The sequence below is a fragment of the Crocodylus siamensis genome, chromosome 6, assembly GCF_052110815.1.
Source record: "Crocodylus siamensis isolate JL-2025a chromosome 6, ASM5211081v1, whole genome shotgun sequence".
NCBI classification, from domain to species: Eukaryota; Metazoa; Chordata; order Crocodylia; family Crocodylidae; genus Crocodylus; species Crocodylus siamensis.
This window is the reverse complement of record NC_143400.1, coordinates 5742076-5756818: the sequence shown is the minus strand read 5'-3', so window position 1 is coordinate 5756818 and position 14743 is coordinate 5742076. Positions and strand designations below refer to the sequence as shown.

General features: G+C 67.0%; 2 protein-coding genes across 3 annotated transcripts; one reads left to right on the top strand and one right to left on the bottom strand.

Annotated features, from left to right (window-relative positions):
* Positions 1-390: 390 nt before the first annotated feature.
* Positions 391-6446, top strand: DDX23 (DEAD-box helicase 23). Its single transcript, XM_090053423.1, has 17 exons — positions 391-545; positions 732-931; positions 1071-1169; positions 1333-1435; positions 1549-1614; positions 1836-1974; positions 2078-2211; positions 2429-2541; positions 2711-2854; positions 3218-3443; positions 3650-3795; positions 3884-4061; positions 4142-4384; positions 4657-4808; positions 4993-5101; positions 5369-5543; positions 5786-6446. Exons 2-17 carry the CDS (start codon positions 732-734, stop codon positions 6007-6009), a joined length of 2451 nt encoding a protein of 816 aa, XP_089909549.1. The 5' UTR covers positions 391-545; the 3' UTR covers positions 6010-6446.
* Positions 6447-7090: 644 nt separating this feature from the next.
* Positions 7091-14155, bottom strand: CACNB3 (calcium voltage-gated channel auxiliary subunit beta 3). Of its 2 annotated transcripts, none has more exons than XM_090053434.1 (13): positions 13956-14155; positions 11177-11299; positions 10393-10515; positions 10162-10277; positions 10014-10078; positions 9794-9813; positions 9436-9516; positions 9009-9067; positions 8826-8935; positions 8595-8746; positions 8284-8379; positions 8063-8212; positions 7091-7960 (listed from the first exon to the last, which is right to left on the bottom strand). In XM_090053434.1, exons 1-13 carry the CDS (start codon positions 13995-13997, stop codon positions 7658-7660), a joined length of 1440 nt encoding a protein of 479 aa, XP_089909560.1. In that variant the 5' UTR covers positions 13998-14155; the 3' UTR covers positions 7091-7657. The 2 variants fall into 2 exon arrangements, with proteins under 2 accessions (XP_089909560.1, XP_089909559.1); XM_090053433.1 differs by lacking the exon at positions 13956-14155 and adding an exon at positions 13259-13912.
* Between the last annotated feature and the right edge of the window lie 588 nt (positions 14156-14743).

The following is a 14743-nucleotide window of genomic DNA, read 5'->3' as shown; positions in this document are numbered from 1 at the left end:
TCTGTTCCATGTTCAATGTTATTAAAAAGCTTATTTATTATGGAAAATACAGTGGATAGTAGCAGCCTGTGCCCAGTGTGCCTCTTGTCTGTGGAGGGTGGGCAGCCTCTGGTGGAGGTGCAGGGAGGTGACCTCGGCGGGAAGGAGCGTCGGTGACAGAACCAGGAGCAAAGCCTCCAGGTGTGGAGCAGGGGTGTCCCCCGCGGCCCGCTCCGGCCTGCAAGGGGTTAATCCCAGAGCGGAGCCCGGCCCGCAACTACATTTCCCGGCGTGCCCCGCGGCCGCGCTCGCCTTCCCAGCGTGGCGCCGGCTGAGCCAATGGGACCGCTTTCCGGTACGGTGCCGCGGCGCTTGCTGGGAGCTGTAGGCGCCGAGCCAACGCAGTCGGCGCCAGCCTGGCCGCGCGGCGCCTCCTGGGAGCTGTTGTCGCCGGGGCAATGGACTCGCCTTCCCGGCATGCCGCGCGGCGGGGCCTGGTTCCGGAGCGAGCCCGCTAAGATGGCGGCGGCGGCGCGGGGACCTGGGGCCTGGTGACGCCGACGGTGGTAAGCGTGGTGGGACGCCCGGGCCCCTTCCCCACCTCCCCTAGCTCGTTCCTCGGTTTCCTGGGAGGTCGCCCGCCTGCTGGGGCCCCGCGCCCTGCTCCCCCCACGATGCCCGCGGGAGCTCCTCCCGGCGCCGGGGACAGCGGGGTCTCGCCTCCGGTCCTGACAGCGTTTCGGCCCCGGTAGATGGCGGGGGAGCTGGTGGAGAAGAAGGAGCGGGACCCGTCCCCGGCCAAGGAGGATCGCAAGCGCTCGCGCTCCCCGGATCGAGACCGGGAGCGCGACAGGAAGAGCCCCCCGGGCAAGGACAGGAAGCGGCACCGGTCCCGGGAGAGGCGGCGGGGCAGCCGCTCGCGGTCCCGCTCCAGGTCCAAGTCAGCCGACAGGTGCGGGGCAGGGGCAGGGCCCCGGGGAGGCGGTGGGGGCGCAGCCGGCTCCGCTCCCAGACGGGGCAGGGGTTGTTGGCGCGGGGGGACAGGCAGACCCGGTGTTTGCAGCCTCTGCCACGGGGCTCTGCCCTCACAGGGAGCGGCGACACAAAGAGCGGGAGCGCGACAGGAGCAAGAAGGACCGCGACCGGGAGAAAGATGGGCACCGGCGGGACAAGGACCGCAAGCGCTCCAGGTCTGTCGCGACGGGGTGGGGGCATGGGACGAGTGGGTGGAGGCTCCCTGCCCGGCCGGGAGGGCGGGGAAGACGAGGGGAGTTGGAGCGGGTGGGTGAGATCCTGCCAGCAAGGCGCTGGAGGGGACTGAGCTGGGACCCGTGCCTGGTTTCCCCTGCGCAGGAGCTTGTCCCCGAGCCGAGGCAAGGACTCCAAGTTCCGGAAGGACAGAGACTCCCGCAGGGCGGCGGAGGAGGAGGAGGATGCAGCGATGAGGAAGGAGAAGGTGGGGTGTCGGGGAGGGGCAAGCACAGCCTGGCATTGGGTCCTCTCTCTGCCTGGCGCGGTGTGGGGCTGGCACAGCTCTAGGGCTCTGATGGCGCCATCCTATGTTTGCAGGCCCAGCCCCTGTCGCTGGAGGAGCTGCTGGCCAAGAAGAAGGCTGAAGAGGAGGCAGAGGCCAAGGTGAGGATGAGCAGTGCCGTACGCTGTTGGGGGGCTGCCTCCTTCCCTCCCCGCTGCTGGGCCCAGTCTTGGCAGTAGTGCAGATAGAAAGCTGCTCCCCTCTGGGTCCCTGGCTCTGCGCTGTGCAGTGGGGTTGCAGCAGGCTGGGGCTGTGTGAGAGGATGGGGGCATGGAGGGTGCTGCCCTGCTGGGCTGTGCTTACTGCCTTCTCTGTTCTCCAGCCCAAGTTTCTCTCCAAAGCTGAGCGGGAGGCCGAGGCGCTGAAGCGGCGCCAACAGGAGGTGGAGGAGCGGCAGCGGCTGCTGGAGGAGGAGAGGAAGAAGAGGAAGCAGTTCCAGGATATGGGGAGGAAGATGCTGGGTGAGTGCCTGTCGGGGGGGTGGATTCTACCCAGCCCTAGGAGGGCCGCTGGTGCTGCCCTCGAGCGTGGGGTATGCTGAGTCTCCATTTGCCCACCCCACAGAGGACCCACAGGAGCGGGAGCGCCGAGAGCGGCGGGAGCGTATGGAGCGCGAGACCAATGGCAATGAGGATGAGGAGGGGCGGCAGAAGATCCGCGAGGAGAAGGACAAGAGCAAGGAGCTGCACGCTATCAAGGTACTCGGTTCTCCCGGTCATGCTGCTGCCCCCAGGCAGGGAGTCCGTATCTCCTGTGGGCTGGGAGACAGGACACCTCAGTTCCCTTGCAACTGTGGAGTGGGGTGGGGGCTGAAGGAATGGGGCAGGGGAGCTGGGGGCTGGCAGTCCCTTTCTCTTAGGCTCCTAGGGCTGGTTGCGTCTGCTGGGTGGGCGCTGATGACCACACTGCCTGCAGGAGCGGTACCTGGGTGGTGTGAAGAAGCGGAGACGCACTCGGCACCTGAACGACCGCAAGTTTGTCTTTGAGTGGGACGCATCTGAGGACACGTCCATCGACTACAACCCACTGTGAGTGCAGCCCAGAGCCAGGGCTAACTGGTGCCATGGAGTCACCTGTTCAGGGCAGAGGAGGTCTTCCCCCGTCGTCATCTCCAGGTTTCCCTACCTGTTGTGGAGCACCAGAGCAGCCTGGGGTGCCACCATAGCTGCTCTGACCCCATCGCCTCCTGTTGTGCAGGTACAAGGAGCGGCACCAGGTGCAGCTGCTGGGCCGCGGCTTCATTGCCGGCATTGACCTGAAGCAGCAGAAGCGAGAGCAGTCGCGCTTCTATGGAGACCTGATGGAGAAACGGCGGACGCTGGAGGAGAAGGAGCAGGAGGAGTGAGTGGCTGCTGTGGTGAAGGGGGGTGGGGTTCTCGGGCTTGGCTCCAGGCTTGGGAGGTTCTGTCACCAGACGTGTTTTGGGGGCATAGGTTGCGGCGTGGGGCCTCGGGTCTGGCCCACGGCTGCAGGGTTATTAGGGCCGGTCACTAGCTGCACTGCAAGTGTGCAGGAATGGGGCATGAGGGCAGGTGGTTTGGGTGCAGGTGTGAGACCTCCGTGGGCCTGGAGCTGAGGTGCTTCTGGGATACCTGCGGTGAGGCTGGCTGCATTCTGCCCCATGTTTGCCCAGCAAGGGTGGCAGGTGGTTTCTGCTCAGCAGAGCACATGGGAGACCCGATTACTGGTGTCCCCTCCCTGCAGGGCCCGGTTGCGCAAGTTGCGGAAGAAGGAAGCGAAGCAGCGCTGGGATGACCGGCACTGGTCGCAGAAGAAGCTGGACGAGATGACGGACCGAGACTGGCGCATCTTCCGCGAGGACTACAGCATCACCACCAAGGGTGGCAAGATCCCCAACCCTATCCGCTCCTGGAAGGACTCCTCCTTGCCCCCCCACATCCTAGAGGTGATCGACAAGTGCGGCTACAAGGTGAGTGCAAATTCCCTCTCCCTGCCAAGGGTGCACAGCCCATTCTCGCCACGAGCTGGACTCAGTCCCTGGCCCAGGATTCCTGGTCTGGGAGGAATGTGGTTTAAGGTAGAGGGGCCTGGGAGGCCTGGCTGTCAGCCCCCTTTGGCCTGGCTGCCCTGCGGGACTCTGGTCCCTTCTCACTGGCTCCATTCCCTGCTGTCCAGGAGCCCACCCCCATCCAGCGCCAGGCCATCCCCATTGGCCTGCAGAACCGCGACATCATTGGCGTGGCTGAGACTGGCAGCGGCAAGACGGCTGCCTTCCTGATCCCCTTGCTAGTTTGGATCACCACGCTGCCCAAGATCGACAGGTGAGAGCTGCCGGCCTGGGAGCAGGGCAGGGAGGGCAGATGGGATGGCTGGGTGGCACGGTCTCATGCCTACCGTGTCACCATGCAGGATCGAAGAATCGGACCAGGGCCCCTATGCCATCATTCTGGCCCCCACACGAGAGCTGGCCCAGCAGATCGAGGAGGAGACTATCAAGTTTGGGAAGCCGCTGGGCATTCGCACTGTGGCTGTGATTGGGGGCATCTCCCGTGAGGACCAGGGCTTCCGGTTGCGCATGGGCTGTGAAGTGAGCGCAGGGTCAGACCCTGGCTGGGGGTGGGAGGGGCCGGGGGAGTGCAGTGGGTCTGATGCTGGCACCCTTCGCAGATCGTCATTGCCACACCGGGCCGGCTCATCGACGTGCTGGAGAACCGGTACTTGGTGCTGAGCCGCTGCACCTATGTGGTGCTTGATGAGGCTGACAGGATGATTGACATGGGCTTTGAGCCCGACGTGCAGAAGATTCTGGAGCACATGCCCGTCACCAACCAGAAGCCTGACACTGATGAGGCCGAGGATCCTGAGAAGATGCTGGCCAACTTCGAGTCGGGCAAGCACAAGTACCGGCAGGTCAGCATGGGAGGGTGTTGGGGCTGCACTTGGACCCAGAAGAGGTGGTCCAGGGGGAGTTGAGGAAGTAAGGGTATGAGCCCCAGAGCCCCAGGAGGAGCCTGGGTGAGCACAGAGGCAGGGGGTGTTTCACTAGCCGGGGTGAGAGACCTGGTCCTGCCTCTTCCAGCTTCAGTCCCCCATGTCTGTCCCCCCAAACCCCCAGAAGATAGGGAGTCCCCTGAGGCCACTTCAGCCTAGGTCTTTCGCTCATGTACCCATCTCTCTGGCAGACGGTGATGTTCACGGCCACCATGCCACCAGCGGTGGAGCGCCTGGCTCGCAGCTACCTGCGCCGCCCAGCTGTGGTGTATATTGGCTCGGCTGGCAAGCCCCATGAGCGTGTGGAGCAGAAGGTCTTCCTCATGTCAGAGTCGGAGAAGAGGTACCGAGTCAGGAACTGTGCTGGGACTGGGGCCATGGCATCTAGCTGGGAAGCTTCATCTTTCCCAGGGGAGCCTTGGGGGTGGGGTGGGGAGCCCCGGGGCCTGCTGTGGCTGGGAGGTGCCTCTGTAAGGTCTTGTTGTCCTGTCCTGCCTGCTGATCCCCACCCCCTTTTCCCCCAATAGGAAGAAGCTGCTAGCCATCCTGGAGCAGGGCTTCGACCCACCCATCATCATCTTCGTTAACCAGAAGAAGGGCTGTGATGTGCTGGCGAAGTCACTGGAGAAGATGGGGGTAGGTGGTGCCACGGGGCTGAGGGTGCTGCCTGTGCAGCTTGGCTGTGGTGTAGCCACTGGGCCCTGCAGATCCTGCGTCTTATGCAGGAGGGGGTTCTGGCTTGGGCCCGTTCCCACCCGCAAGGGCTGTGCAGCGTTCGCTCTTCGCTCTTCTGGGGCCTGCGGCGCCTGCTGGGTGGGGGGTCACCAAGCCCTTGCCAGGTTGGGGGATGCCATAGTACCAGCACCCAACCCAGCTCTGAGCTGCCTTTTCGTGTCTGAACAGTACAATGCCTGCACCCTGCACGGTGGCAAGGGCCAGGAGCAGCGAGAGTTTGCCCTGTCCAACCTGAAGGCTGGTGCGAAGGACATCCTGGTTGCCACGGACGTGGCTGGCCGTGGTATCGACATCCAAGACGTCTCCATGGTGGTGAACTATGACATGGCCAAAAACATTGAAGGTGAGTCCCTGCCTCCCCCCTGTGCATCCCCCAGGCTCAGTCGGGCACATGGGTGACTGTTGGGGTGTAGAGAACATGTTTGGTGGGGGCCGTGTGCCAGGTCGGGATGAAGCACAGAGCCACCAGTTGCCAGTGTGGCTGAAGGCAGGCTCCTGGCACTTGGCTTTGTTTCCAAGCTGCTGCACCCCAGAGGTGGCCACAGCTTGGCACCTTGGCGCTACCTGATTGGCTTCTCTGTGCAGATTACATCCACCGCATTGGCCGGACGGGCCGAGCCGGCAAGAGCGGTGTGGCCATCACCTTCCTCACCAAGGAGGACTCGGCCGTCTTCTACGACCTGAAGCAGGCCATCCTGGAAAGCCCCGTGTCCTCTTGCCCGCCGGAGCTGGCCAACCACCCCGATGCCCAGCACAAACCTGGCACCATCCTCACCAAGAAGCGGCGGGAGGAGACCATCTTTGCCTGAGCCACGGGATGCTGCGTGCTAACAGTTTCTCCCAGGGGAGCCTGCCGGAGAAGGGGGCCTCTTTTTGCCCCAGACTTTGCTTGTGGCTGCCAGGTATTGCCCTGTGCCTGGAGCAGCCTGGACTCCACTCCCTGCCCCTGCTCAGCCAGGCTCCACCCAGCCTGGGCTTCACCTCTCTGGGTTGGGCAGAGCCGTTAGGGAACAAGCAGGAACCAAAAAAGCCTGCTGCACCCCACCCCTCCCTGGGGTCATGGTCCAGACCTGGGAGGGGGGTTCCTGTGCCCTAGGGACCTCCTGCTGGGGCTGCAGCCACGTGACGACTTGTAGCTTGTACCTTGCCCCATGCGGCCCTGGCAGCTGGGCCTTTGGGGCAGTGCCCGCCACCCTCAGCAGAGCCACGCCGTGGCTCGAATTAAACCCTTCTGTTTTAAGCAGGATTTGGGACTGGAAGCAGACTCCTTTTGCTAGGGACTGGAGGGGGCCTGTCTCCCCACCCCCACTCTTGGGCTTCCCACGGCTGTGAGCCCAGTCTCATGCCTCAGGGTCCCTCCTGCCCCCTCCACTGTCCTCTGTCACTTGATCCTTTTTGTTGTGTTGAGTCCTTGTTGGGCCTGGGGCAAGGAATAAACCACAGGATGTGTCCTGGGAGCTATCCCTCTGTGCCACCGGGGCTGGCTGGGGGCAGTCCAGTCAGGCCTTGAGGAGAGGGACAGGACCTGTGCACCCTTCCTGCTGGCCTGCAACATGAGCAGGGCTGTCTGGGCAGTAGATGGGGAGGGCTGCTGCCCCTGGCCCATGGTCCCTGGGACTCAAGCACAGCTTGAGGCAGGAATCAGCCTTGCTGTCTGTCCCCTGGAGCCTTCCCCTTGCCACAGCTAGGGGCTAGGGTGGGCAGCGGCACTCTAGGTCTACCTTGGCCTTGCAGCCTCCCAACGCGGGGATGCTCCTAGAGTCTGTGCTTCCCAGCTGAGGCCCTGGCATGGTAGCAAGGTCGAGGCGGGGTCCCTGCAGCCCCATGGTCAATCATCATCATTTTCCCCCCCCACCCCCCGCACAGGGGAAACAAGGCAGACACCACGCATGATCTGCAAAGGTTCTTGTTGAAACGGGCGATGTCGTCGGGGAGATTGGTGCTTTCTACAAAAGGTGTAACAAAGGCGCTGCTGCGGCACCGCAGGGATCGGCCCCAGCCCGCTCCGTCCGGCAGAGGGCAGCAGGGCGCAGTTGGTGGACGTGCATTCGTGGGTGCAATTCCAAGAGGGAGGGTGACGCGCTCGGGCAGCAGCTGCCCTGTCCCTGTCCCTCGAAGCAGTGAGGGGGGAAGGGGGTATGGGGGGAGGTGCCCAAGCCAGGAGTGGAACCTAGGAGTCCTGGCTCCTCCGGGTCTCTGTGCTGTGCTGCCACCCCCGGGAGACTGAGCCGGGTCGCCTGCGAGGAGATGACCTGTGTCCCCCCCACCACCCTGCGCAAGGCCCGGAGGGGTCACACCCATGCAGGCTGGGGGTGGGGGAAGGAGGGGGGATGCCCCCTGCCCATGGCTCAGCTGGAGGCACACGCAAGCTCTGGGCACGCGGGGCCCTGCCCAGCAGCTCCCTGAGCCCTGTGGGGCTGCTTGGAGCCAGGGATGCCAGGCCTGGGCGGGGGTCCCTCAGTAGCTGTCCTTGGCCCAGGGCCGGCTGCGCTGCCAGTGGCCTTGGCCGCCATCGCGCTCCAGCAGGCGATCCTGGGAGTCATGCCCGTTGGTGCTGTGCAGCCCGCTGTGGCGGTGCCGGTGCGGCTGGTACAGGTCGGGGTAGGTGTCGGTGTACTCGTCTTCCAGGTGCCGGGAGCCGCGCGGCGACGAGGCCGCCCAGGGCTGCCGCGATGCCTCACTCGCCTCATCTGACGGCATCAGGCTGTCGCGCTCCAGGGGCGAGTGCTCGTTGCCCTGGTCCCCCAGCAGCTGCTGGTTCTGGGGGCAGAGACCAGGGCAGGGGGTGGGCAGGGGCCACAGAGATGCAGGAACTGCTGGGGTGTGACGCACATGCTGCCGTAGCCCCCCCGCCCCTTCTACCTGGAGCTCTGGGATGGCGGTGGGTGGCGTGGCAGGGCCAGGCCCATGCGAGGGGTGGTGCGTGGCTCTCCAGTAAACCTCCAGGTATTCGGCCAGGTGCTCGCACGCATCCTCCAGCTGGTTCTCGTCCAGGATGACGTCAAAGAGCTCCTGGGGGTAGGAGACAGGTAAGAGCCTGTCCGAGGGGTCCCCGGGGGCAGCCGGGAGAGGGGGACACTCACTGGGGGACACTGCACCAGCTTGTCGGCCGCCATCATCTGCACATTGAGATGCTTCACCTGAGACTTGCCCCGGGACTTGATGAGCCGCTGCAGCACCTGGGGGGGCACCAGGGTCACGCAGGCCAGGACGTGCACAGACCCCACCCACTCCCCGGGGATGCTCCAGAGTCCAGCTGGACCTGCTGGGGTTGAGGGGTCAACAAAACCTCTGGGCCCTGGGGTTCGGTGCCAATGTCCTAGACCCCGGGCCTTACAGGGAGTGGCAGGGGGCGCTACACGCCAGGGCTCCCAGTGGCCCCTGCCCGGCTGACCTTGGGCGAGGAGACCTTGACGTAGACGACGATGGGGGCCAGCGAGGTCTTGGCCAGCTGCGCGGGGTGGTTGATGGTGTCGGCGTCCAGCACCACCAGCTGCAGCGACTTGGCCAGCTCGAAGATGCGCTCGATTTCACTCTGCACCTCCGCTGCAGGCAAGGGGGGCACAGGTGAGCCCTGGGGCTGGCACAGGCCTGGGGGGCGCGGGAGCTGGCAGTGGGCACTCACCAATGCTGGAGCGTGTGGTGGAGCGCTCGATGATGGCGCGCTTGCCTGGGTTGTTGAGCACAGAGCGCTTGGCCAGCGACAGGTCGGCCGTGACGCGGGTGATGGAGATCCTGCAGGGCACAGGGGCCATGACGCACTAAGGGGGGGCCAAGGGGGAGGGGAAGGGACTGGGGGGGCGCTCACCTGCCATCGAATCGGTGCTTGAGGAAGTCGAAAAGAGCTTTCTGCATCATATCGGTCACCTGCAGGCACAAGGGTCAGTGGCCCCGTGTTATCCCCAAGGTCACTGGGCTGGGGGGCAGCCTTCTGCAGCCCCCCCCCTGCTCATTGGGCCTGAGGCCTCTGCCCCCCAAGGTCACGCAGGCCCAGACAGACCATGCCTGTGCCCGGCCCATGCATCCCCCTGCAGGACATGGTGTATCGGAGCCCCCATACTGCAAGGGGGATTCTCCGTTCACCCTGGGTCTGGATGCAGCTGGGGGACAGGAGCAAGCGGTCCTAGCTGGGTTGAGGGGAGGGGGTTGTGGAGGGCCCCCAGCCCCAGTGTTCAGGGGTGCTCCCCCCAGATTAGCAAGGGGTGGGGCCAATTTCGGGGAACCCCCCCTCCTACCTCATATCCTTTTAGGGAGGGTCCCACCAGCACCACGGGCCTCATGGAGGGGACAACGTCGTAGGGGGGGATGTGCTCTGTCTGCAGGGAGGGCAGAGGGCTCAGGGGGGGCCCCCGCAGCACCACCCCTTGGACCCTGCATTGGTGCCCCAGATCTTTGGGGTCCCTCCACGGCCCTGGAGGGCCCAGGCATCCCGGACAAGCTGCACCCCTGCCCTTCCCAGCTGGGTGGGGACATCTCTGCTCCCCTTCCTGCCCCTGGCTTGGGTAAAGGTGGATCAGCTTCATCCCAGAAGCGCAGCATCCCTGCTGCCCTCAGGCCGGCAGTGCCCACTGCCCCTGCGCCTGGAGAACTCACCTGCTTTTGCTTCTGCTTCGCTTTGGGGAGAGGAGAGGAGAGAAGAAACAGGTGCTGGTGAGTGAATTAGGAGCCACTGGGGAGGGGGCAGGAGACCTGGGAGCCCTGTGCCCCGCTGGGGGGTGCCTGGGGCAGAGGGCCCAGCTGTCTGCACCCTTGGCAGGGATCAGGCGTGAGAACGCGTGTGCAAGGGTGGCTGGGGCCGCGGCCCCCCGGTTACCTAGTGAGGGGGGAGGCGATCGCCGGGTCCCGATGTCACCAAGGCCGGAGGCGTTGCCTGGTCTCCTGGGGGGGAAGCAGCAGTGGCTGAGTGCAGGGGACAGCTGAGGAGCACCCTTGTAGCAGGCGGGCGATGCCTGTGCCCTCACCTGGCCTTCTGCTCCTGCTTGAGCCGCATGGCCTCCAGGCGCTGGGGGCTGGGCACGAACGCGATGTCTCCCCCCTCCTTCACTAGCCGCCCGATCCACCAGTCGTTGCTGTATTTCTGGGGGGAAGCGAGGGGGGGAGTCACGGCGGGGCGGGATGGGTGCTGCCCCCCTCCACAGGGGATGGTACCCAGGCGTCTGGCCTCCCCCCACCTCCGCCACCCCTGGACTCACCTCCTTGATGTGCAGGAAGTCTTTGGCTTCGAAGTTGATGGCGGCACCCTGCACTGGGCACTCCTCATCCAGTGCGCCGCAGTAGCTGACATTGGTGCGGACGGCGAAGGCGACTGGCTTGTGCTGGGGGTGGGCGAGAAGGGGGTCAGTGCAGGCCGGGGGTCCCTGCCCCCTACTCCATGTTGTCTGCATCTGCACCCTGCTGCCCAGGAGGGCCACGACAGCACATGTAGAGGGGTGTGTGTGCATGAATGGAGGGCTTCGCGCGCGCGCGTGTGTGTGTGTGTGTGTGTGTGGAGGGATGTCCATGCAAGTATGGGGGGTTTACATGTGTGTTTGTGTGTGCATGCCTGGAGTGCTTGCACGTGTGTGTGTGGCAAATATATGTGCATGAGTGGAGGGCGGGTGTACATGCATGGGGTGTTTGCACATATGTGTGTGTGTATGTGGAAGGGTGTGCGCGCATGCATAGTGATTTCCACACGTGTGTATGTGGGGATGTGTATGCCTGCATGTGGGGGTGGTGTACACACATGTCTGCACATGTGCCTGCACTTGTACGTGTGTCCATGGGGATGTGTGTGCAGGGGTGTGCACGTGTGTGCATGCACACATCTGTGCCTACACATGTACGCGAGTGTTCATGGGGACGTGTGTGCATGCATGCATGTGTAATGTGGAAGGTGAGCGTGGGTGTGCATGCGTGTGCCCACTCCCTGCTGCCCCCCATGACTGTATCCATGGCAGGCAGGCTGCGCCGTGTGCCCATGCCCCGCGCTGGCACCTTGGCTCTGTTGAGCTGCTGCTGGGCCTGGCTCTCCACCTGGCGCCGGGCGCTGTCGCGGTCTTCCTCCAGGGACACGTCGGAGTCCAGGGACGGGCGGCTGGTGTAGGAGTCGGCTGAACCCTGTGGGGGGGGGGGGCACCTGGGCATCAGCTATGGCCCCCCGTGCACAGCAGCTGCCCCCCCCGCAGCGTGGCAGCGAGTGCAGTTGCTGCATCTCCCAGGTGCCAGGAGCAGGCCGAGCCCAGGGGCCCCGGGAGCGAATCCCAGCTCGCGCCTGCCCCGGGGAGGTGAAGTCAGCTCCCGGCACCAGGGAGACGGGGCAGAGCCAGCGCTGCAGCTGCCACCGCAGCCCCCACCCCCTGCCAGCCCAGGGCAGAGGGGCACCCGCAGCTCGGTGGGCCCAGCCCTTCGCTCCTGGGCACAGAAGCAGCCGTGCCGCATCCCAGCCCCTGGGCCTGACAGGCACCAAGTACGCACCCGGGCCATGTCCTCCCTGCTGCAGCCCCCCCACCTCCTTTGCTGCTACACCAGGGCTGGCCGGACTCCTGGATCCGCCTGCAAGTGCAGGGCTTGGCCCGACTCCTGGGGTCTCCAGCCGCCCGCGTCACATCTGAGCCTCAGTTCCCCCCGCCCCACGGAGCTGGTGCTCCCTCCCCTGCCACGGTCCTCGGATGGGGTCAGTCCTGGCCTCGGCTCCAGGGCGCATCGATGCCCAGTGCAACACGTGAGCGTGCGCAGGCCCGTGTGCACAAACGCACGTCAGACATCCGCACCCGCCGCTATCGCAAGGCATGCGTTCATGAGCACCAGGGCACAAGCGCATGCCCAAGCGTGGGATGCATGTGTGTGTCCCAGTGCAGGCCTGATGTGGGGGGGTTATGGCATGACCGCACGTGGGAGTGGGGCCCTGCGTGTCAGATGTGTGACGCTGGCGTGTCTCAGGGCTTCTAGCATGTGCCCCCCCCCCCGGCCAATCACTCTCCCTGCAGTGACCTTTGCTCCCTTGCAGGCCTGGGAAGCAGAGGCAGAGATGCCCCCTCCCCTCACCTCCCGGTCCCATCTGGCTCCCTCCCCACCCCCTGCGGCCGTGCCCGGGGCTCCCGCTGCTCGGCAGATGCCCTGGGAAATGCCAGGCGCGGCTGCCTGGGGGGAAGCGCTTGTGTGACTGCATCTGATTATCCAGCCCCCTGGTGCCCACCCACGCGCTGCAGAGCCGGGCAAAGCGCCCCCACCACAGGGCAGCACCGGGGGCTGCTGGCACCAACCCTGAGCTCCCAGGAGCCTGGTACCCCCTGCCCCCAGTCTAGGCCAGGGGCAAGGGGACCTGGTGCCCAGGCCGGAGGCCATGGCAGTGGCCACCCCAGCAAACAAGCACCCCACGGGGCGCTGCACAGACAGGAACGGAGCTGAACCCTGCCCCCCCAGCCCCTCCCTGCTGGGAGCCTCCTGCTTAATTGAACAACTCCTGCTGCGGCCCCGAAACGAAGTAGGAGCTGTGGTGAAATATTTATAGGCCCCTGGATCTGCACCCCCCGCCCGTGGCCTCTGCCCCCTCCCCAGGACACGCTCCCTGTCCGGCACGGTGGCAGGGCTGGTGCTCGCCCATGCCCACGTCGGGCCAGGCGGGGACAGGAGCTGCCCAGCCTTCTGGTATGGCCGCCCCAGGGGCCTGCGGGCGCTCTTATGTGGCGCGTGGGGCCGGCGCCAGGGCCGGGGTCGGTGGGACCCTGCCAGCTCAAGCATCGCAGATGGCTCACGTGGCCCCGGGTCCTAGTGCCACGTGGCCCCGGCAGGCTCCATGGAGGGGGCCTCCAGAGCCCCCCCAGCACTGGTGCCAGGCCCTTTGCCTGCACCCGCGGCGCTGAGCTGCCGGCTCCCCTCCCTCTGTGCCAGCCATCCCCGGCGCCCACCTCCGCCATAGCGCTGTATAAATAGCTCAGCCAGGGGTGGGGTCTGCTAGGAGCCCCCCCACCGGCCCCAACCAGGGGGGCCTGGCCCTGGCACCCGCCCGCAGGCTGGGGGGGCACCGCCGCGGCCAGCTCCATCGCCCCCTCCCCTGGGCCGGCACTCCCCACTCACCACCTCGGAGTCCTCGAAGCCATGGAGATAGGAGTCGTCATACATGGAGGAGCTGCCGTGGGGGGGTCGCGGCGAGGAGGAGGGGGGCACCGGGGTGCGGGCTGGGCTGCCCTGTGCCACCGGGCTCGGGGCTGTGCGGGGGAGGCTGGGGCCGGGCCGGGCTGGGCTGGGCACGGTCCCGGTGCCAGGACCTGGCTGCACCTGCCTGCGGGGCTGGCGCGGGGGGAGCGTGGCAGGGCGGGGGGGCGTGGCGAGGCGCGCGGGGGAGTGCGGGGAGCCGGCAGCCGGTGCAGCACAAGGGAAACAAAGAGCTGGGAGAGGGAAGGGCCGGATCCGGCGGGAGGAGGCAGGCTCATCGCCGCGGCAACGCGGGGGGGTGGCTGTGGCGAGGGCTGCTCCGTGCATGGGCCACAGGGGCCTTGCCCTCAGCCTGGCCCCGGAGCCGCCGGCCTGGCACTGCTGCCCCGCGGCACCAGCCCGCTCCTCTGCTCACGCGGGCCTTGGCACGGGCCGGGCCGCCCGGCCCCCACGCGCGCTCCGGCTGGGCGCCAGTGCGCGGGCCTGGCAGCTCTGCGGGCGCGAGCGCGGAGATGGGGGCGCTGCGGGGGCAGACACCCCGCCCCCCGCCCCCGCCGCCTCCTGTGCCCCCCGCCCGGGCCCGCGCCGGGCGCCTCCCCGACGCCGCGCCCGCCCGTACCTCGTGCAGCAGGAAGGTCGCGCTGGAGTCAGAAAACGACATAGACGGGGCCGGAGAGACCCGCACCCGCGGCGCCTCTGCCGGCCCGGCCCGGCCCGCACCGCCCCGCACCGCCCCCGGGGCGGGCCCGGCCCCGCCGCCCGCGATGCCCGGCCCCGCCGCGCCCGCCGCCGGCCCCGGCTCCGGCTCCGGCTCCGGCCCGGCTCCGCCTCCCGCGGCCGCCGCGCCCGCGCCCGCTCCGCCGCCCCCGCCCGCAGCAGGTGCGGGGGGAGCGGGCCCGGCCCCCGCGCCGCCTCTCGTGCTCGCCGCGTGCCCCCCTGCCCCGCACTGCCCCCCCGGCCCCCGCACTGCTCCTCTGCCCTGCCTTGCACCCCCACCCCCCCGTGCCCCCACCCAGCCCCTGTCCCTTATGCTGCATGATGCCCCGGCCCCTTGGCGCCCCGCAGCTGTGCGCCCCCCACCGCTGCCAGGCGCTCCCAGTGGTCGTGGCCCGCCGCCCTTGGCACCGCGGCCCGGGGCGGGTGATGCCAGCCCCGGGCCCCCGCCCCGGCCCCCGCCCCGGGCCCGCTACCTCGTGGAGCAGGAAGACGCTGGAGTTGGAGAGAGACATGCAGGGCGTGCGGGGAGCCGGCGCCGGTGCCTCCGTGCCCAGCCTGGCTCCGCCAGCCCAGCCCAGCCCAGCCCAGCCCGGCGCAGGGGCGGGAAGCCCGGCCCACACGCTCCCGCGGGACGGCGCACGGGACAGTGCGCGAGCACTTCACGGGCCGGCGCACAAATGCCCCCCGCCC

Coding starts and splice junctions, on each gene's coding strand:
- DDX23 (XM_090053423.1), top strand. CDS start 732: ATGGCGGGGGAGCTGGTGGAGAAGAAGGAGCGGGACCCGTCCCCGGCC. Junction 5,102..5,368: donor AGTCACTGGAGAAGATGGGG/GTAGGTGGTGCC, acceptor GTGTCTGAACAG/TACAATGCCTGCACCCTGCA. Junction 5,544..5,785: donor CATGGCCAAAAACATTGAAG/GTGAGTCCCTGC, acceptor TTCTCTGTGCAG/ATTACATCCACCGCATTGGC.
- CACNB3 (XM_090053433.1), bottom strand. CDS start 13,663: ATGCACGGAGCAGCCCTCGCCACAGCCACCCCCCCGCGTTGCCGCGGC. Junction 9,814..10,013: donor ATCGCCTCCCCCCTCACTAG/GTAACCGGGGGG, acceptor CTCTCCCCAAAG/CGAAGCAGAAGCAAAAGCAG. Junction 8,213..8,283: donor AGCTGGTGCAGTGTCCCCCA/GTGAGTGTCCCC, acceptor TCCTACCCCCAG/GAGCTCTTTGACGTCATCCT.